Source organism: Acanthopagrus latus, chromosome 4, assembly GCF_904848185.1.
Source record: "Acanthopagrus latus isolate v.2019 chromosome 4, fAcaLat1.1, whole genome shotgun sequence".
NCBI lineage: Eukaryota > Metazoa > Chordata > Actinopteri > Spariformes > Sparidae > Acanthopagrus > Acanthopagrus latus.
This window is the reverse complement of record NC_051042.1, coordinates 18,009,638-18,032,080: the sequence shown is the minus strand read 5'-3', so window position 1 is coordinate 18,032,080 and position 22,443 is coordinate 18,009,638. Positions and strand designations below refer to the sequence as shown.

Here is a 22,443-nt window from a genome sequence, read left to right as displayed (position 1 = left end):
TCTGGCGTTTAAGGACAGAATATGTTGGCCAGCTCTGGCCCACGCGGTGTGTCACTGCCAGGTTTGGTCAGGATTTGTGGGAGGATGGCTGCATCCATTTGACACATGTCTGGCTGGCTTTAAAAACCATGTTTGTACCCAGGAACATATGAGGCACTTAAGCATAAGTACTAGGTGAATCATTGATTGACTAAGCCATGATAATTAAACCACTGGTATTACGAATATATGAAAAAAGTTGATTTAAACGTCAGTGGCTACAATTAATGAATGTTGAAAAATAGCTAACAGCTTCTCCGAATAATGTGGCTTCACTGCACTCTCTTTTGACTGAATCAGAACACTAATGGGGTTTTTCTACTGGCACAACGAACCACACTGATTTGCCGCGCCTGGGATGAACCTTCTCGGGCTCGAGCCGACCCTGCCTTCAAGATGGTGGACTCAAGCTGAGCCAACACACGTGTATGGAAAACCACCGTAATACAGTATGAGGCAGATCGACTGAGTGTGTCTAGTCCGCGTTCGCCTCACCGTTAATCGGTGTTAGCTTCCAGTTCCGTCGGACTGTGGCGTCACTACGCAGGGAGAAGTTGAGTCGTCCTCCGTGCTGTGGACCGTCGCTGTCCCTTGAGGCCAGCACCAGAGCTTGGTCCTCCCAGCGAGGTGTGCACAGGTACTTCCAGGAGTAGTCGCCAACTAACACCGGGCTGTTGTCGTTCACATCCAGGATTTGGACAGTCACCAGGGTGGACGCTGATAACGACGAGTTTCCTAAGAGAGACACAAATACAAATAGAGGGATTTGGAGTCATACAAAGATTATTCAGGGGTCCACATTTAAGATCGTATGTATAGAAATCCACAGATCAAATCATGTTATGAATAGATTTATAATTGACAAATAATGAACATGCTCTTACTTCCATCCACTGCAATGACCTCCATTGTGTACGTGCTGTTCTCTTCTCTGTCCAAGGCCTGCACAGTCTTCAGTTCACCAGAATACTTCCCTATTGAAAAGTATTTCTTTGTGTCTCCCTGAAGGGAATATCTGCAGAAAAAAAAAAAAAGTGCAACTGCATAAACTGTGATGATAATGAGGTAGATGGTTATTCCTACATCACTCCTCAGTTGATTGGCTCACCTGATTGGGTGAGAATCAGGGTCGTAGCCTCGGATGGTGGCGATGACCCGTCCTGGCTCCTCGCCCTCCCTGACTGTCACCTCGTAATGGCTTTGAGACAGGATTGGGCATTCGTTCACGTCGTCAACATAGATGGAGACTGTGGCCGTGGATGCAGGTCCATACCGGCCGCGGACCAGAGCCACCGGGTTCTGAGCGCTGAGCACGAGGATGTACTCACTCTCGCGCTCAAAGTCCAAGACCTGTAAGAAGTATAACACACAACATAACAAGTACACAATACACAAATTAACTCTCTCATACTGTATACACACTCGAGGATACAGGGGGAATATTCAGGGAAAATGGTAAATCACTCTTTATGTCAACCAAATGCACAAAGACAGTTGTTCTGCAGGAAACCTTTGGGCCCTGCAGCTCACATAGATCCCACTAAGCGACACTTCCTGATGCCAGTGACCCCCCCTGCAGGGTAATGCATCCTGCCACACAACAAAAACTGCTCAGGACTGGCCGTGAGGAACATGACAAAGAGCTCAAGCCTCAACCTGGCCTCCAATTTCCCCAGATCCCAGTCCTGTGCAACATTTCCGGAATGTGCAGTAGCAAGTCCCATTCGTGGAGTTTCCCAGGTTGCCTAGCAGAACGTCGCATTAACGGGATGATCACGGCAAGGCAAACGCTCACACGTCAAAAAAGAGATAGCATGCCATCTTTACCAGGAGGAGAGGGACACAGTAAAGTCCCCCTGAGTCACGTTTCATCTGACTTCCAATCAAACTAGAAATTACTGGCCGAGTTCTGCTTCATTTGCAATGAACCAGACACTGGTCACAGGGAAAAGAGCCAGTTGAAGCATTGTGTCACCAATGAAACATTTTCCATGATGATGACTGAGAGCAACTGCTGTGTGACGTCGCTACATACCCCTGTATGAGCAGCATTGTCAAGCAGATTTTGTATGATCATACAACATAACATTAACATTGACACTGGTATTCAATATGTCAATTCTTGATTGTAATCAAGCGTAAAAATGACAGCTAAAGACAAAAATGTATCAATAAACATTTTTACGTCTCCTCTGGGAGGTACAATATGATTTATATTTGGGCCCAAACTTTAGCAGCTAAATAGCAGACTTTAAATGATAGGATTACTGTAATCTGGATGCTAAAAATAGTAACTGTGACCTACTGACTTCGTCTGAACAATTAAAAATGTAGTTTCACAGTGACGGCATGGAAAGATTAGCAGCAGTTATGACAGATTTTACTGTGCAGCCAGTGATTTAAAGACATCACACATAGAAAGATTTTACAGATTTCTGAGGCAAAACAATCCATTTGAAGGCAAATAAATCGTATTATTTCATCCTAATCTCTAATGTATTTGATCATTTTAACACAGTCTTCTGAATCCTCTCCTGAACGTGTATTCGCTGTCAGGTTTGACCTGAAACGAGTTCTTTCTGCTCGTGAAACAAGACATTATTAAACCAGCGTTGCCTGACATCATGCTGCTCAGGCTGAGTGCGTCTCTGTTGCCAGGGAGAGGAGACGCAGACCTCGGTGGGTGCACGAGTACTGCTGCTGACTGGAAGTGACGCATCAAACTGCTCATTGTGTTATCAGCGTGGCAATACATGTGCATGGTCTCTCTCGAGGCTGTTGTCACCTCAACCTCTACAGTACAGGCATCATGTAAAACATGTGGGCACTACTTTTTATTTAGTCTGGGTCACAGTTACTCTAAAATAAGAATTTGACTCCCTAAAACATAATTGTCACCTTCAGTATTGATACTCAGTCGAATATTAACTCTTTTAGCTCTGTTTCTGGTCTCCACCACCTCCTGAGGGAAATATCGGGCTCTTTAGCTGGTAAGTGCTGCGTTCAAGAAAAAACAAAATAATAAACCCGAAGATGCTCTGTGAAGCTGAACGCAGCTGCAGAGATGATTCTCGCCTCATGTCTTATATTTGCTTCGAACTTCCTGTCTTTGTCTTCTTTCTGTGCACACCTGCATTTTGTTAGTTCATCAGCCCCTGAGTATTTAAGCTTGTGTTCTCTCCTTATGCTGCATTCAGGTGCTCCTCGGATGGTCCCACTTCCCGCGTTGGGAAGTCATTCTTGCAATTCCGGCGTGTTCATACGTGATGTCATTATTTGGGAGCAACATAGACACCAAAAAATGTCACCAGAGCGTATAAACCAAAGCTGTTTCTAGTGTTTGATTGACATGGTACCGCAAAGGAAACAATACAATGACTATACAATACATGACTTTGGTAAAACTTCTGCCATGTTTCGGCGTCATATGACGGCAACTTGGAAAGTTGTTGTTCCAACTTGAGAGGGCGATCACTTGAATATTCGTATCTGGAAAAAAACGTTTTCCAATAATTCAGACAGTACATGAATGCACCGTCACTTTTTGTTTGTCTGTTTTCTTCCTAGTGTTTGTTTGCCTGCTGTCTGTGTCCTCCATGTTCCAGCTTGTGTTCCCCGTTGCTGTCTGCTTTGTTCTTTTACACTCTTAGTTTTTTCTTGTCTTTGTGGCGCCAGCTCTTTTATCGACTGCATTTCGATATAAATGACAGTTGCTTTTAAAAGCCGTCCGATCATTCCATGAGGTTCTTTTACACTGACAGGCGCCATTCTGCATTTCAATTTCCAAAACAAGCCTCCTGATAGCAGCGAATAAAATCATTACTACATATTTTAAGCTATGTAACAGAACATCTCCAGCCTTGCTATTGCTCTCTATGGTGAGCAGATTCATGATGACCAATCCCAGTGAAATTCACAAACTCAAGGAATAATTTTTGATCTTTGCTTACCTGCCTTCTTACAAAAATACAGTTTGTTGTGTCACGCTGACTCATCCATCATAAACGTCGCTATTCTGATTTCGTCACTCACGGCATTATCACAAAGGACATTTAAAACATTTCTAATAAGCACATTACAAATGTCTTTATAATAAATATCTCATTCATGTGACTGAAGCGAAGTTACACCATTCTGACATCATTCGATGTGATTCACTCCAAACTGGTGACTCACACTTTCAGTCAGCAATGGATGAATATGTATCAAGGACTGAGTTTGCTGATAACTTTGAATTAATTCATTGATGTTCCATATTACATTAATGAGCTTAATCCAATTGTTACAGCGAGCTCCAATTCATCATTTTGTCTCAGTCTTCTCTTAAACGAGATGCCCTCACATGTGATGTAATGTCTAGCATCTCCTGTTGACTTCATCCTGATTGGATTCCCCTCACTTCCCCCTGTTCATTACACATTTACTTCAGTCGGCAGCCTCTAGCCTGCGTGGTAAACTGCCATTAATGTCTGCTCACACAATCTAATTATTCACTTGGGCTGTGAGCACTGTGTAATTTCTAATAATGCAATGTGTCTGCCTTCTGGCGCTGACCTCTCACTGTAGAGCGATGAATTAAAGGATTTGCTCAAGTGCATTTTAATCCACCAGGGTTTTACTTGTGAAGGATTTAAGCTTGACTTTTTAAAATTTTTTTTTAACCAAAGTAAGCTAAATAAACAACAGCTTCCCTCCTGGCAAGACAAAGTTAGTTTCAGCATAATCTCAAGAGATCAATACAAGAGCTCCTCGAACAGGCAAGAATGTAATGTACAGTATGTTATGTGATTTCTAAAAAAAAAACGGAAGCCCTTTTGTGTTAATCTAAATTAATACAAGATCCATTTTTAGCTTTTAGACATCTCCTGCTTTGTCTCAGCAGAGCAGCTACAGTTCAATCCCATTCATCAACTCCCACAGAGAGGTTGAAAATAATAGACCGTCTCCTGCCTGGCCCACTTACAGAGAGCAAACCATTAGAGAATACACTCGCAAATACACGCACGCACACATAGACACACATTCATTCCCCTCTGCTGGATTAAACGAGGCAGGCGAAGGGTGATGCGCCCCGGGGACAGGAGAGATTACTGGGCGAAAACATTCCATTGTCATCTGGACTCTTTTTTGTTTGACTCATATGGGACTGAAGTATTGATGTATTGGAATATTCTTTTCCACTGTTTCTGTTTGTGCCTCACATGTGCACCCTGATGTTAAGATCACAGCCTCGTAAAAATGACTTAAGTTACATGTGACTGTTGTTTTGACACAGCCAGCTACTGAACCCAGGGACAGACGCAACCAAAAATTGTCCTTGACATTAATATGGATGATCCTGAGAGGCAAAAAGTGTTTGTACTCTCTCGCACACTAAACATTCACACAATTAACATGTGGGTTTAACTTGGATTTGATGGGAGATTTCCCATCTGAATCTAATCAATAATCAAACGTGTGTTGCGTGATGGTTTGTGTTGTTTACCTTTGAGAGAACAAGTGTGACCTCATTGGTCTGCTTGTCTGTCACTAATGTAAAGACCTCCTCCTCGTTTCCAGACTCCAAATGGTAGTCCACCTGCCAGCTGTCCCCGCCTCGAACATCTGCATCTCCTGCCAGCACAGCTGTGACCGTGGTGCCGACCAGAGCGTTCTCTGGGATGTGAAAGGGTCCATACTGACGGGGAGAAGAGCGGAAATGTACGCTTACCCAGCAGAAAGCACTCATTAGTTGACATGACACAACTTTGTAAAAATATACAGAAGCTTGCCCTTGCATAGTAGTACATGATAAAATTAATTCTAATCAGATATCGTTTAAGCAGTTCCAGCTCTGTCAAGCCCTATGGCTCATTATCATCAAATGTTATTATATTAATATTCACAGTTAGTTGATAACTAATAATTATTAATATTTTTTGAATGTTTTCAACTATAATTGATAAATAATAACACAGGTAAACCCAATAGGCATTTGACCTTTTCACACTGCCCCTTTCTGTTTTTTTTTTCCTTGAGTGTCATGTTTGTCATCACTAATATGTTGGGAAAGCATTGAATCGTAAAACTTCATTTACAAAGTCCTAATCGATAACATTCTGAATTAGACACCTTGTTTCTTCCAAGTGCTGATAACGGAAGTTGCTAAGAAATGAGACATCTCACTTTTTTCTCATCTCTGTTGAGAGTTGCATACTGTATGTGCAGTATCGACCAGGCAGTTGACAAGCACGGAAGCCGCTCACAACGTTTTAAAATCTTTTGCTTCAGTCGCCCTCTCAAACTCTGTGCTGACTGAACAATGTTTGGGCTGCTTGGACAGAGACAGGTTTAAAAGTATTAATACACCAACTTCAACACACATCTACAATTGCGCCCGAAGTGGAGCGAACTGATTAAAGCTGGAGCTGATAAATACCAGTGATTACTGCAGAGTCAACTGACGTGGGAGTAAATGCTGAGTGCACACAGTCACGCCGAAGACAAAAGCCAGATGTCAGTAGGTGTTAGTGGGTTTTTTGTACAGTGTGAAAGGGGTAAATGTGAATGTATGTTAAATGCCCCCTCTTGCCCTCCCGGTGTTAGCTAACCTTTACTCACACACCTCTGTGTGTTTAGACAGCCATTTAATCTGCCACTCACAGATGTCCTCTAGCGAAGCAGCCATGCCTCTGATCTGGCTGCCCCATCCACAGGGTCGCTGAACCCAGCCCTGTCACCACTCGCCTCCCACATCACCCCCTATAGTTCTGCCTTCACATCGCCATGGAAAAAGCTGCACTACTCAGGCGTGACCTGCTCAAGAGCGTTTTCCACCTCTGTGTTTGTGACTGTGTGTGTGTGTGTGTGTGTGTGTGGGGGGGGGGGGGGGTGTTATTATCTGCACGCATTTGTTAGTAACAGCGTGAAAGCAGTATTTTGCAATGTTTAAAAAAGACACATCAAAATGAGCATGAGCGAGGATGAAGAATATCAAGATGGCAGATGTTACATTAAAAAAAAAAAAAAAAAAAAGGTTTTGTACAATACAGTCTGTATTCAACTAAACTGTCTCATTTTATTGTCTGGACAGTCATTCCAAAGCTCTGCAGCCAGTTTCTGCTGCTAAACTCAAAGGCAGTACCTTCTCTCCCAGCTCAAAAATAAAGCGCTCCTTCACAGCTCACAATGTCCGTGCAGTCTTCAAGTGTCACTATGGTTTGACAGAGAGCACAGCCAGAGGCTGGTTCCCCATTATCACAGCATGGTGGCTCACCCACATAACTCCCCGACCCACCTGGCTTCATTTTTTTTTTTTCTCTCCTCTATTATCTGGCACATGTGGGTGAAAAGTGAGGACAATTTCTGTAACAGCCTATGTTTAGCCCTTTTCGCCTGTGGTATCAGCACCCACGCCAAAATGGGGGGAAACCACTGTTACATTTCAGGCTGTAACTGAAGCACCGACGATGCCTCACTCGAGTGGAACACTACAAGATAAAAACAGATACAGGAGGAAGTTCCCAAACATTACTGAACATTGTACGGGACTGTTGGTTTGGAATCCCCAGCCAGATGACTGAGATGACTAATCTTTACTGAATGGTCTTCAATAGTTTAAGTTTGCAAAGTGCTCTTGAAAAATAAATGTTTTTTGTATCAATTAAAGTCATGTTCTATATATAGAGAACATCACGCTGTACAATGGGCTCAAGCAGACTGAAGACTGACAGGGTGGAAAGGGGCATAAATTTATAATAACCATAACCTTGGAAACCCCACATTTGCTTATCCCAAATAACCCAAATAATTGTGGGTAGTTTAGACTCGGTTTATGTGAGCTTCCAATGTTGGTGTGAATAAGAAGAGGAGAAATTTAGACATTTCTGTTGCTGCTAAGTTTGATTTCTTTTTCACAGAGAAGCTTTTGTTGATTTTTTAAAAAACTTATTCCCTTTGTTTGATGTAAAAAGCTGTCCGTACTCCAGTATAAATAACAGGAGTACACTTTTACCACTGGCCACGAGCAAAAAAAAGACAGCCACCTTTCAAGCAGTGGTGTATATGTACATTCACTTGGATGAGAAATCACAGGATCATACTAGCTACAAAACATAGAACCTGCTGATAGAAAATCCTGTGCGGAATTGTAATACCTATGACGACATTGATTCTTACATCATTTCTAACACGTTAAAGGCATCGGTGTGTGGTCACGATGTAGATTTGACTCTGGATAAATGAGTGGAAAGTTCTCTCCAAAGAAAGCTTTATCAGATTAAACTCTAAAAACACAGTCCACTTAGAGTACAAAGACCTAAATCAAACTCCTCCAGTAACATGGTGCCATCACAATAAGCCCGAGATTAGAGGGCGTATCTAGTTCCCCGCCAGGAAAATTAGATCAGTGACCTGCTGAGCGGATTCACAGCCTGCAGTCCAATAGCCACTGATGATGGCCTGTGATGTTTGGCCTGCCATTTTTTCCAAAGGTTTTGTTTATCATGACCTGAGCAGACTGTCGCATCAAGTGTGTGTGTGCGCATTTCTATATGCACTCTCGTACCTCATGTTGCGAGAAGACTGGTGGGTTGTTGTTCTCATCCTGCACCGTCACGACCACGGTGCAGGAGCTGTTCAGACCTGCCAGGGACATCGAGACAGCTTCTGTTAATGACTCAGGGTCAGCCCATCACACAAATAAAGTATGCAGGAGGAATGGCGAGTACCTCATCTTGCCTCCATCACACCCTGGTCCGTGAGTCACGCGGACCACATCATCTGTCACCCCCAGAGGCAAGCGCACATACCCCCCCTCCCCGAATGCTAAAGCAGCAACAGAGCTAATGACGCACTAGCACACAAAACTAATATGACGTGCTTCCTCCCGGCACAGCTACTGCTTCATAATTGTTATTTTTAATCACAGCTTTCTTTTCTCTCCCTCCCATCTCGAACGGCACCTTCACATAATGGCCTTGCAGCAACTTGACTGTAACCTAGTTCCTCACTGTGACTAACACTGATATGGGCCACGTAGTCTGCGACATCACCAGCTAAAAAACAGAGTCGGTGATGGGAAACCTGGCCCTCTTAGTTCTATTTTGGGGATGCACTATTCTCATACTGGAAAACTTGATTTAGCTTTCTTCCACAAATCAGATTTTTCTAAATTTTCTTGCTCCAAAAGTGAACCAGCAGAGCCAGACCACAGCTACCGTATCTGTCTACAGAATGTGGGTATATTTGTCTCGATAATTTAAGCACAGTGGGAGAAAGCAGGAGAAATGAGTAGTTATAGATAAGGCTGTTTTGTTTCTGAACAAAAATGTCGTCCAACTGAAGCATTTTCTTTTACGCTTGAAAATCTATCATAGATTCATGATCAACATTTGTGCAAGAAAAAACTAAAGGAGACATCTTATGCTCATGTTCAGGTTCATGATGTTACTTTAGGTTTACTTTGATGCTCAGCAACACATCAGTTTTCTCATACTGTCCAGTGGAGCAGCAATGTATTCCCTCTCTGTCTGATAAGCTCTGTTTCAACTCCCGTCTCTTTAAGACCCGCCTCCTGAATACCAAGCCTTCTCTCAGTGGTCAGCCCACACACGCCTGAGCCAGCACTGCTAACGACAGTAGAGCTGCTTTGCCAAATGAATTCTTGTGTGCCAAAGCCGCTATGTACACATTAAGCAAATATGTGACCCTGATGTCAAAACGTCACAGGATTAAAGGCGGGGCTACTGACGAGGCGTTTCAGGAGCAGGGTAATCTGTGGGAGAGAGGAGTTCCTGCTGGTGTGGACTTTGACCTTTTTAACTGATCTTTCACATGCACAAGAACATAAACGAAATGCCAAAGAAAAGGGGGGAAAAAAAAGCCTCATAGGTATCTTTTAAAGTAAAAGTACATAGAAATCACTTCACTTTCCAGGATATCAAGCACAGATTTACTGTAAATCTATATATTTTAATCAATCTGATATAATTATGCTGTTTGCTTATTCCTATTAATAGATATTTATGTATGTTTCTGAAAAGTTTGTGTATTAACTCAAAAGTCCATTGACTTTTACTTCCTATAAATCAATATAAACAATCCTGAGCTTCCAGTCATTTGATCAAATTATCTCTATCTCTAACATTATTTTCCTCCTGACGTAATCTCCTCGTTCAGCAACAGGAAATACCAGAGCCAGCACTTTATGTCCCTTAAAGCAGAGAGTCACAGTAAAAATAGCATTTATGTATTTTTGTGAGACCAAGTGACTTTGCAAAAGAAAATAATCACAGCATGAGGAGGGCCGGAGCTACCTTTGGCATCCTCCGCGGTGATGGTGAGGGTATACTGAGGAGCCGTGCCCTCCATACTGTCTGCCTGGACAGAGATGACCCCTGAGTCACGGTCCACTCTGAAAAGTGCTCGAGGACTCTCTGGAATTTGTCCAACTAAGCGGTAGAAGATGCGCACGTTGTCCGTCTTGGGGTCGTCATTATCGGCTGCCTGCACTGTCAGGATTTCTGTCCCTGGGGGAAGATACACAGAGAACAGGAAATATTCAAAGATACCATTTTAACAAAATGTCTTTTACTGTAGGTGGTAAAGGCTTTTGATCCTTTAATTTTTGCTTTTCTTTTCTTCTTAATTTCTAAATCAGAATGTCAAACAAAGCCCACCAGAGTTTCAGTAACAAAGCAAAACAACCTAAAAATGTCTGTTGGCAATAAGTCACACTGCACGCTGAATAGAAATGAAAGGGAGGAAGGATGAAACAATAGCTTTCTCATTTAATCCTCCCTCGGTGATCCCATTTAGATTAACAGATTGTCTGCCTCTAATTCATTTCCCAGAATCAAACGTTTTAAAAGCATGAACAAAAAAGCTTTGATGCCTTGTCACTACACACCATGAGCTTTTTATTATCGCAAGGTAGAAGTGAGGGTGCTTCCCCCTCGTGTCCTGGCAAAAGTCCCAATCTGCTTTCACAAAAGGTATCTGGCACTCTCAGCCCTTTCATCACTGCAACAGCCAGCCTTTCCGCCACAATGTTGAATAATAATATTCCCATTTTTGTGACAGTTTGGCAAAGGATTATCCAGAGGTCTGTTGTTTCATGATGATCAGTGCTCCACCAGTGAAAAAGAAACTTTAAAGAGACTATACATCACTAGTAGTAATTGTTAGTATATGTTAATTTTGCTTTGGATTTTAACTTTAAATATCACCTCTGTGCTGCAATAAAAAAAATGCTAAGAGAGACAAAAAAACCCCCCTTCCAGTTACCTCGGGCAGCCAGTTCCTTGACCACAGTATGGTACTGTGCCTGTGGAAAGGTGGGTCTGTTGTCATTGGCGTCGCCCACCATCACCCTCAGCTCCACAGGCTTGGCGATCTCTCTGCCATCTGGACGCTCGACTACAATGCTGATCTGGAACTGACAAGGCGCAAGGACAAGCACAAGGTTTGCCTCCAGAGCGTCAATGAAACGGACTGGTTAGAGCTGCATGATCTGATATCAGTGTGTTGGTGTTGTTCCTGGAACGTTATAATTGGAATTCACTGCCTACCCACATTTAAATTTGTCTATCTTTAACAGTTTGTTTTAACAGCCAATACTTTCTCTGTGGTTTGCCAACATCAACTGATTAACATCAACTCTACAGGCTCTTTGTGAATATTGTTTGTTTTCCTTTTGTGTGATTATTTGTGACTTTTTCTTTTTTTTTTGTCTTTCTTGTTTTGGGTAATCTCTAAATCCTATCACGAGAGTGTGTTCTTATTCTGTTAACAAAAAGTGAGATTCCTGCATCTGTCATTCTGCACCTTTGGTAGATGGGGCACAAAGCTTACGATGTGAAAAGGCTCCGTCAGCCATGAGGTACATACACTGACTGATGGAGTTGTATTCACACAAAGTATGTTTGGTATTTAGTGGCTCTTTAACATGTCCACAGATTATCAATCATTTTGGGAGTGGTGGTTAGTGTGCATGCACACACTCTCAATCACAAGGCGAGTGTATTTTAAAATCCGCCTTTAAAAACAACAATGCATTTAAATGTCTCGAACAGTGTTTTAATACAGACATGAGGTTGAAGTCATCGCCTCACTTATTCCTGTCAACTACTAAAAGCACAATGCATCAGGCCCTCTCTTATGGCCTCCAAATGCAAAGTGCTGGCAGCACGTGTTTAAACACTAATCATGTCCGTGTATCTGTGATGTTATTTGGCCACTTGAGCGTTTGTGCCAGAGGAAACTGTTCGGCGAGCCATTCGAAGCTCACAGGAGCTGAACTTGTGTGCAGACTTCCAAACAAAATGTTCATTAATTTGTGATCCTACCATGCTGCACCTTTCAGGTTTTGGTTTGCTTCCCTAATTGCCTCTGTTCGGGTTTAAAGATAGATTGTTCTCAGTGCTCAGCCTTGCTGCAATAATGTGTAAAGGGGGTTCGCTTAATTAAAAAATAATGAAGCCGTAAGTAATATTTTGAATTTCAATTGAAATAGAAGTTTCCTTTTAATGAACAACATTATAATTTGTTAGTGCCACATCTCATTAGGTGTCATTCTGGTGATTTTAATGGAGTGTCTCAGAACATAATGAGCAAACCTTATATTAAAAATATAAGAAACTAATCTATCGTCACATGTGGAACAAACAAACAACGTTTCTTCATCAGGGAACAGTGTAGCATCTACAGCCCTGATGCGTAGACGCTTTGAGCTGCAGTCACAGACTGACATTTATTATTAGGTGCTGGAGATGTTTAGCTTGCAGTTATACAGACCTGGTCCTGTGTCTCTCTGTCCAGTGGGGCGTTCAGATAAATGACTCCTTCTCTGCTGATGGTGAAGAGCATCTCTGGAAACTCCCCCTCCAGACTGTACTCTGCCTGACTTCCACTCCATTTGACCTGTGTAAACACACACACACACGCACGTGTGCGCACACACACACACACAGACACACAAAAGAAAGTTATCTAAATACAAAATGTCTTTGGCGTGAGCATCACGGATAGTGGAAAGATTAGTGGGAGTGGAAATATCTATACCCTTGTCACTTTCAGTTAGAGTAAATAGAAAATATGGATATCCTGTAGATTAGAGAGAGACCTGGGTTTCTGAGGTCGATATATAGATATCTGGGAGTTTTAAACACAAAACATCCGTGATCATACAGTTACTCAAGTACTGTCTTAACTACAGTGCTGAGGTGTTTGCACTTTACTTGAATAATCCATTTTCTGCGACTTTAAACTTCCACTCCACTACATTTTAGAAACAAATATTGTACTTTTACTCTGCTACATTTAAAACAAACAACATATTTTGCAGCAGGCTAATATCAGCTAATGTATCTGCCTGGTCGAGCAGGCTTTCTAGCTCTGATAACCACTGAAGGAATGTAATTAAGTGCATTTACTCAATAATGTACTTAAGCACATCTCTTTACTTCCTCTCCACTAAATTGTGGAGGCATATGTTGTACTCTTACTCCACTAGATTCATCTGGTAACTTTAGTTATGCTAATTTTGCAGACCTCATGCTGTATCAGGACAGTAACGCATCTTTGAATTAAATTATTTGCCAGTCTGCCCTCAAAATAATTCAGATAATCAGTTGACACTTAGTATAAAGTAAGAATACATGTAAATAAATAGATGTTTAATTTTGCTTTTACCTGTACTTTTGAATGTAATAGAGCACATTTATTGCCAGTATCAAGAGGTATGTATAAAGTTATATATAGTGAAAGTCAAACATGCAAAAGGGACTAAAGTATCTGATTTACTGAAGTATCAAAAGTTATTTTCTATTATCTTTACTTTCACTCAGTAATGACTTTTGGGTACAAAACCGCGTAAATATGCTAAACCAAAACATGTCTTACATATCAGTGCCTTAACTTACTTCTTTTACAATACAAATATGTTTTTTTTTTTTCATTATTTGATGCAACATGAAAATGATCAGACATAAACCCAGAGCCATTCAGCATGATGAGTCCTGCATGATGTACTTGCACAAAGCTAACCATTTATTTATGATAAGGAGCTACAAAAGCCCTGACAATGATGTGGAACAGAGAGCACAGCCAAAACTAACTCTGCCGGCTGAAGGGGATTTTCCACTCTGTTTTACAGCCCTTGACAGAGGGGCTGTGCAGCGAGGCTGAAACGTACCTAGTAGCCATCAAACAGCACCCAACAAGGAGAGGGGCCCAGCCGCAGCACAGCTGATGCACACCCAGGGCATGTGTGTCTCCTCAACACACTGTCACACACTCCTCCCTTGTTTTGGAGATGGCTGCCCAAACACTAGGCTCATGTATACACAAAGCCACTTCACACAGCTGGCTGCCTCTTAGTGTTATGGCGTGCTCCTAGACCGCAGAGCTTTAAGGAGATATGTTAAAAGAGCAGATTGATGATCATGGGCTGCTCTATATAGAGTCCTACACAAAACATTTATGAAGTCATCTGTTTTGCCTCTGTCAGTGTTTGAGCTAGCAGAGCACGTTCCGTCTCCGCTGATAGGCTGTGCTTGAGCTGCGTCACGAGCGCCTCGTGTCTGCGCATGCTTTCCTCTGAGACACGGCGGACTGGAGCGTAATCAGTGGCTGATTTACAGGAAAGAGTATGATGTCCCACATAAAACCCAGGAGCAAGATGTACAAAATCTACTGGAGCGGAAACAATTTGCTGATGGACAGGAAATTCATCTGCAGCTTTTTTTTTTTTGAAAACAGACTGATCATTTCAGTCCATTTTCAAGTAAATATGCCCAAATCAACTTCTTGTTTGGTAGCATTTGAAACAATTTGAATATCAGGGTTCACGTACCTCTTTCAATGTAACATTCCAGGACTTTTCAGCTCAAATTCCATCATATCAAAAACTTAACGTGGCATAGTTTGAGATCATGAGAACATGCAAGCTTTACAGACCAAAAATTATAAACAAAAATGTGTTACAGCGATCACAGAAAACTGCAGTAGACACACACACACACAGACAGCAGTATGTAGTGTATTTACTGATGTTCAGTAAGAAAACAAATAGAAACAACTTTCATTTCTGTGCTTGCACAAAAAGGTTAAATTCAGGCATTTAATGACCAATTTCTATAGGTCCATTCTCACAATCTTTCAGGGACTTTAAGGAGCTGTGGGAACTCTCTCTGTCTAATGGGCATTTCTATTAAAGATAACAATTAATAGACTAATTGATAAGCTATGGAATCATTTGTTGCAGCCTTCCAAAATGCAGATACAACATGATATTGACATAGTATATATTGGATATCTGTAAGGAGACAAGACATTCTTGCAGTCTATAAGATTCTCTGTATCCAAAGCCAGAAATAATGGAAGATGTTGACTTTAGCAGGTGCCAGATACAATAACAGTGTCTGTTTTTGATAGCAAGCAGAACAATCATATTAGAAAAACAGAGACGGATGAGAAGTTGGCTTGTTGGGGCTTGGAAGCATAAAGCCTGCAATAAATGATTTAACATGACCGTATAAAGTCGAGATGGCGATTAAGAGGGGTAATATTTCTGTGAAATTGTCAACATAAAAACATTAATTGGAGCAGCTTTCACACCAACATAAGATGCCTTCTGATGACTCGTGTTAGCTTGGGCACCAAATTTAGATGCATTCCCAATATTGAACACTGATTATGACGAAAGGTCGAGTGGGGCTCAAACTAATTCTGCACCAAATAATCAGATTTGCTTTGAATAAGAAAACTAGCGGCTGAATGCAGCTAAGAGCCTTGACTCACTCATTCACAGCTGTGAGGCCTTTCTTCTATTCCAAAGCCTCAAAAAAAAAAGATTGCATTACTGAGCTCAAGTATTTCTGCTGATTGCATTGCATAATCAAAGTTTTAGGCAGGCAATCAGAAACATGCAATAGATAACAGATTGAGTTTAACCTCCCAATGACGCAGACGTGGTGATAACAAATATTTAAAATTGCAGCCAGAGCTTGCTCTGGTCTGATTACGGAGTCGGTCAAATTGATCGCAACAATTATCTTGACTTGAGTTTTATAACCGACCTTTACGCAGATGGTGGCAGAAAACGAATAGAACATGCAAAGCGGCAGATCAATGTTAGCCTTTCAAAGATGTTTTCACGCCGTGGACAATGTTGGCACGTAAGAGACAACGTTTGTTACAGATGATTGGATGTGGACATGACTGCTCCATTCATCTGAGACAGCAGGGGAGGTGAGATCCACAGAGTGTGTCTTCAAACACGACTATCTGTGGATGTGTCATAACAGCGGTTAGTCCCACCACCTACTGAGTACAGCAGTACAATCACTCAGCGTGGGAGACACAAGGCTTCCCCGAAGTAAACATCCATGTTACACTGATCCAGTTTTGTGTGATTTAGATTCTGAATGGGACAATGTTATTAAATGTTTTTTTTGTTTGTTTGTTTTTTTTATGCAAACAGTTCAGTGATAGAGGCTTCTTTTCTCACCCACATCACACATTTTTCTTTACACTGTGGAAATCTGCTCAGTGAATTATGGTCATATGGTCATTTACATACAGAAGCACAGACACTATTTGTTAAAAACAATTATGATAATTATCCTTTCCAAGTGGCCAAGCTGTGTATTATAGCAGTGGTTATTAGGTGTTAAACTTATGAGAGTAAAAGATTTTATGGTAGAGCTAAAGTGGTCTTTGAAAATATGACAAAAAAATAAATAAAAAATCAAATGCGCCTACACTTGTGAACCACACGTTTTCAGTGGGTGGAAGGGGCTGTTAGAACAGGAGAGATGAGAGGCTGAGGGCGAGTGTGGGGGAGGTGGGAGAAAAGAGGAGGAGGGGGGAGGTATTGTGATGCACCTACTGGCCACAGCGATTCTCAGAACCTGCACAGTGTGTTTTATTCAGCAGCAGAATCAGCTCTGTTAGCCTGTTTGTTTATGCAGTTCGCAGTGCTGAATGAATAGTTCCTACTTTTTCGCTGTGGTGGGTGCACAAAATTTCCTCACAAATGATAGCAGCCATTGCTGCTGACACTTTTCCATGTGTTGCAAAAACCTCTGAGGGCTTTTGAGTTATTTATAGACATGTAGCTGATATGGCTATTATTATAACAGCTAAAAGGTTTGAAAAGGCCAGGGACAGTTACAAGAACGCTTATTGTTATTGCCACAAGAGCACAATTATGTGGGTCAGTCATGTTAGTTTAATTAAAACTGTCTCTTATTATATATTATCAGGGGAAACTTTTTGGAGTCGGTGACTGACGCTGAAGGCTTATAGACATTTTCAAATAAGCGACTACATCCAAAATTGAATCTGAAGGCAGGATATCCAGCTTTGGATCTGAAAAGGTGCCCATATCACCATGGTTACAGTTGTAATTTCCTCCGCTCTGGTCTGGTATTCAGCTGCAGTTTTAAGATAGAACAAACCTTATTGACAACTAACAATCGTCATTATCAACTGATCTGGTGAATTATTCTTTTGATTAATGGATTATTAATTTGGTGTCAAAAATATGACAAACAGTTGTTAATCACAACTTCTTACAGTCAAAGATGATGTCTTTAGATGTCTTGTCTTGTCCATCAGATAGCTCAAAACCTAAAGATGTCCAAATTTCAACGACGTATGACAAAAAAAGCAGCCAACCCTCACAACTGAAGAGGTGGAACCAGAGATTATTAGCTTCAGACTTCAGATTTAATTTTCTCCTGATGGATTAATCAGTTCACTTGCGAAAGCCGTCCCCAAGGTTACCTGACGTGTGAAATATTACGCAGACAAACAGTAAATTAATAAAAAAAAGAATGATTTTAGTGAGTTGGTGAAGCATTATTATCCCTCTGTGACGTAAACATATTCAAATATTTATCCTGAGCAGTACACTATGATTAATATAATGTACATGACGTGTATTTCAAGGTGGACTCTTGTATAATACCCCTTACATTGGCAAAGGTGGTGGTGGGTGGGTGGGTAGAAGAGTGAGTGATTATTGGAGTTGAAGTGAGTCAGTCAGGAGGTAGCCTGAAAGGATCCATGGCATTTGAACAGCATCAATAATTCAGTATTTGGTCACTTAGGAGGACCCAAGAGGCACTAAAAACAGCAACTGGCAACATAATGCCACTTTACTCAGTCCGGGCTATTGACATTTTGTTGTAATATGATACATTTGTTCACAGCTAGAATTTAACAATAAAGTCAACACTTAGCCTGATTTGTTTTCATGATTTATGGTAAACAAAAGTGGTTTTAAAGGAGACATATTATGCTCAGTGAGAAGTTCATTATTTTATTTTGGGTTACGACTACAACACGTTTACCTTCTTTTATGCTCAAACGACACGTCAGCAGCACTGTGTTGGCCCTACATCTGAAATGCTCTGTTTAAGCTCCTGTCCCTTCAAGCTCCCCCCCGCCCCTTGATTACCAAGTCTGCTCTGATTGGTCAGCTCACACATGCCAGAGTCAGTGTCTCTAACCATGTCCCTGATCGGCTCTGTCCTGTTTTCAGCTTCCAGGTAGCTTCAAATCTACTTTGAATAAGGTCATGAATTATGTGTCACATGGCTACTTATTGTGATGTCACAAAGTCACACAATTAAACTGACAAGGCGTTTTGGAGGCTGTGTTGCAGACTTTGGGCTTTTTAACTTTTGAGATCTTTTACATGTGCAAGAAACTTTATGATACACTGAAGGAAGGGAAAAAAAAAACTGAAAAAGTACATTACGTCTCCTTTAGTGCGCACTTTATGTGTGCGTCTTCTGTACTGCCTCACCTGTGAGATGGGAATCGGATACGGGCCTGGGAGGTTCTCCTGAAGTCGTACAGGGTCGGGTGATGCCCAGGTGTTTCCAGTCACCTCAACTGTAACGATGCCGCTGGTGAAGAAAGCGTCTGCCTTTCCGGCCATGTCCCTCACCATCACTGAGAGCTTGTAACGGCCGCACATCTCCGGGTCCAGAGCGGACGCTCCTGATGGTCACAGAGGGACAGATGACATATTATTGTTTGTTCTGTTCTGTTTTATGACATGATACTGTTTGTTTGCAATGTACATAAGTCATAAAATATCTAAATAGAACTAAAATAACTGCTAAAATAACGCATTCAAGGATGTACAAGAAAGGAAAAAAGTACATACAAACACATAATTTTGTGACGGCTTATGGAACACAATGAACTTTATTTTCCCTCAGAAAAGACATTACAAACACTGCATGCTCAATTTAACTTTCTGAAGCCTGCTGAGCGCTGTATTTATCACTCAATTTTCAACTTCTTGATAAAACAGAAAGGACATGATATAAACAACCCACTAGAAAGGTAATCATAGCCATCAGTTACAGCTAGCCTGAAAATAAAGTAGAAAATCGAAGTGGTAATTGTCAATTGTCTCTGCCTTGTTGGAACCAGCGGCAGCAGTGTGGGCCGGAAGGACCAGTAAGCATGAAAGTCATCCAGCTCCTGCAGAGCCGTAACAAAGGGAAATGCCAAGCTATAGAAATAGCACCAGCATACAGGACTGTGTCTGCGATAAGTATGTGTGTGTCAGTGTAAGGATGTGAATATCTGTATGCCTATAATGCCTCACTTTTTTGTCATATGTTAATACATTATTTGCATCTAGTTCCATGCAGCAAGTACATCTAAACCTAACAATGTAAATGTTAGTCTGAAATATCTCATGTTTAATTTCTCCAAGGTGTATTATTTAACCTTTTTTGTTTGATAATGATATATCGGCTGATATACGCGCAAAGACGACTGGATTGTTATTGTTTTCCACACATTCAAAACTACTAAACACACAGGACAAAATGTGACTTTATTTAACCATTTAGTCCACTAGTGAAGTGCCCATTTAAAACCTGCTATTTGGCATCAACCAGGAGCAGCTGCTGCTGCCAAGCTAAGGCAAACGTTCTAGTGGCCCTTGAGTTTGCTAGCATATTTCTATCTCACCTCCACTCCTAGGTGAGGAGTAGAAAACCTGAATCAAAGTTGTTGTACCACGCTATCTTCGTTTTGTTTACATCTGCTTCCCCATGAAATCATGAGAGAGGGATCACATGTGGGCGCAGCCTCAGTCTGCAGAGCCATGAACCCGGAGCACTGAAGCCGCAGTGTTCATTGTTCATTCAAGGTCCAATATAACAAACTGTGTGTGTCCAAATTGCACCAATTTCTATACTGCACTTCCATAGGTCCTCAGAAACAAACCGGCCAAGTGTGAAGTTCATCGGGTGAACAGTTCTTGATTTGCTACTACCAAACATACAGACAGTCAGCGGTTCCTTGCTTTATAGTTAGATAATGGAACTAATGGATAATAGAACTGGCTGCCAACCTTCATTTTCCCTGGAGATTTCGTGCCCGGGGGCAGACAAAACTGCAGTGCTTTTGTGAAAGCAAGGTTTATAGGGGACACATCTAAATGCAGATGTTGTCATGTTTCTATTGCTATTACACTGTGCAATCAACGTTTACTTTACTTCTTATTTTTTCATCAGCTCTCTCTAAAGAAAAGCTCCCGTATATAATGGCAACCCCGATTCTAAACCTCCCCAAACTTATCATGTCTGCACTGTAGTTTCTTCTTGGTACTTACTGGATGATGTCAATATACAATATCCGCAAAATGCTAATGAAGTGAAGTGAATGAATATCCTTTGTAGCAATGTTGGTTTAAACAAATGGGATATGAAAACAGGGAGTTAACGCCAAACTGGAGCACTCTGTGTGTTCTTGTGTAAGAGGTGCCGTCCTGTCGTTGACCCCTGCATAAAGTGAGTTGCTGAAAAGACAAAATACAACCTTAGCTTCCTTCTTTCCCTACAGTCACTAGCTGAGACTGACCTTCCTCAGTGAGGGAGACCTCTCCAGTGATAGAGTCGATGAAGAACATCTGGCTGGAGGGAATCCTGGGCGTCTGTTCCATCAGGCTGAAGCGTAGCTCTGCATGGAGGCTGTTACGTTCATCGCGATCCAGCGCCCCCACCTGCATGAATGGGATCCCTGAGACACAGGTGGAGTAAAGCCAAAAGGTTACTCTCTGTTTCACAGTCATCTCACTTCCCCGCCATAAATGGCTTCATCAGTTTACACAGAAAAGGGTAGAACATGGGTTGGACCAATCCAGAGGCCCAAAGATAAGGAAGCATTTGAAGAAGCCTATGTGTTTGGTCTACATTGGATCCCATGACTGGATAGTCATTCCTTAAAAAAAAAAAAAAAAGTATTTGGAATCTTTACTTGCACATTTACAGTCTTTGTGTGTGTGTGTGTGTGTGTGTGTGTGTGTGTGTGTGTGTGTGTGTGTGTGTGTGTGTGTGTGTGTAAAATACACCTGATCCAGTTTGCCACAGCAATAATTCTGATGATAATTTTCAGGGACACTGGACAAAAATAGACTTTTTCTATTCCATTCAGCAGCAGGGACAAAAGTGACCCAGACTGAGAACGGCTGTGCATCACAGTGACATCAGCACCCAAGGTTCTCATACCTTTGAGAAGCCCGAGCTGCACGCTGCCTCTCATGCTCTCCTCTATGAATGTGGGCACATTATCGTTCTTGTCGATGACACACACTTCGACGGTGAAGCTCTGACGGTGTACTGATGTTCTGAAGGACACCTACAGCATGCACACACACACACACATACACACACACACGCACTCACAATCTGTAAGTAACACACTCTGGAATCAGCATGCATGAGAACCTAAAGAGTGAATACTTCTTCTTACATTATTGAACCTAAGCACACAAACCTTATGTGATCAACAAATGAGAGCACTCCATGAGTTAATAAGCTAAAAGTGATTTGTTACCTGCAGAGAGTAGGATGGCTGTTTCTCTCGGTCAAGTGGTTTCAGTGCATACAGAAACTGAGCGTCGACTCCAAATATCCCCTCATCGTCCCCTGTTACCACCAGGTCACTGTAATTAACTGGCAGGCTTTGGAGCTGTACAAAACAGAAGAAAATTAATAAAACATCAGTTTGTGTTCCTGCTCAAGCCGAGCCATGTGCACAAACAATACAGTGGAGGAGTGGAGCAGCAGGGCAGTCTCTGCAGCCATCTGTGATTTCATTTCAATCTGTATTTCTAAAGGACGTCCAATTGAAGTTAGAAAAAGATTAATCACAGTAAATTAAACCTGATTAGCCCATCTCTGGTTGTGGTTTTCTGGTCATGTACAAAATGAAACTGTATGCTGAGATGTTGACACAGAAGAGAAGAGGCACAATAATACATGCTTCCATGCTTTTTTTCCATACCTTTGCTATCTATGCTAATGATCTTGATCTTGATCTTGATTTTGACAGTAGAAAGTGTTTGTCAGGTGATTAAAAACAGTTGCAGTGCCTTTTGTACTTTGT

The 22,443-nt window shown here is 41.6% G+C and overlaps 1 protein-coding gene across 1 annotated transcript in view; it reads right to left on the bottom strand.

The window, feature by feature from the left end:
* Positions 1-22,443, bottom strand: part of cdh16 (cadherin 16, KSP-cadherin) — a 28,995-nt gene that overhangs the window by 3,801 nt on the left and 2,751 nt on the right. Inside the window, exons 4-15 of the mRNA XM_037096586.1 lie at positions 21,892-22,026; positions 21,564-21,693; positions 20,917-21,075; positions 18,836-19,032; positions 12,814-12,939; positions 11,305-11,455; positions 10,335-10,547; positions 8,585-8,661; positions 5,525-5,716; positions 1,148-1,389; positions 924-1,054; positions 535-774 (exon numbers count right to left, since the gene is read on the bottom strand). Of these exons, the coding sequence (XP_036952481.1) occupies positions 535-774; positions 924-1,054; positions 1,148-1,389; positions 5,525-5,716; positions 8,585-8,661; positions 10,335-10,547; positions 11,305-11,455; positions 12,814-12,939; positions 18,836-19,032; positions 20,917-21,075; positions 21,564-21,693; positions 21,892-22,026 (1,993 nt within the window). The remainder of the gene's footprint in view (positions 1-534; positions 775-923; positions 1,055-1,147; positions 1,390-5,524; positions 5,717-8,584; positions 8,662-10,334; positions 10,548-11,304; positions 11,456-12,813; positions 12,940-18,835; positions 19,033-20,916; positions 21,076-21,563; positions 21,694-21,891; positions 22,027-22,443) is intronic.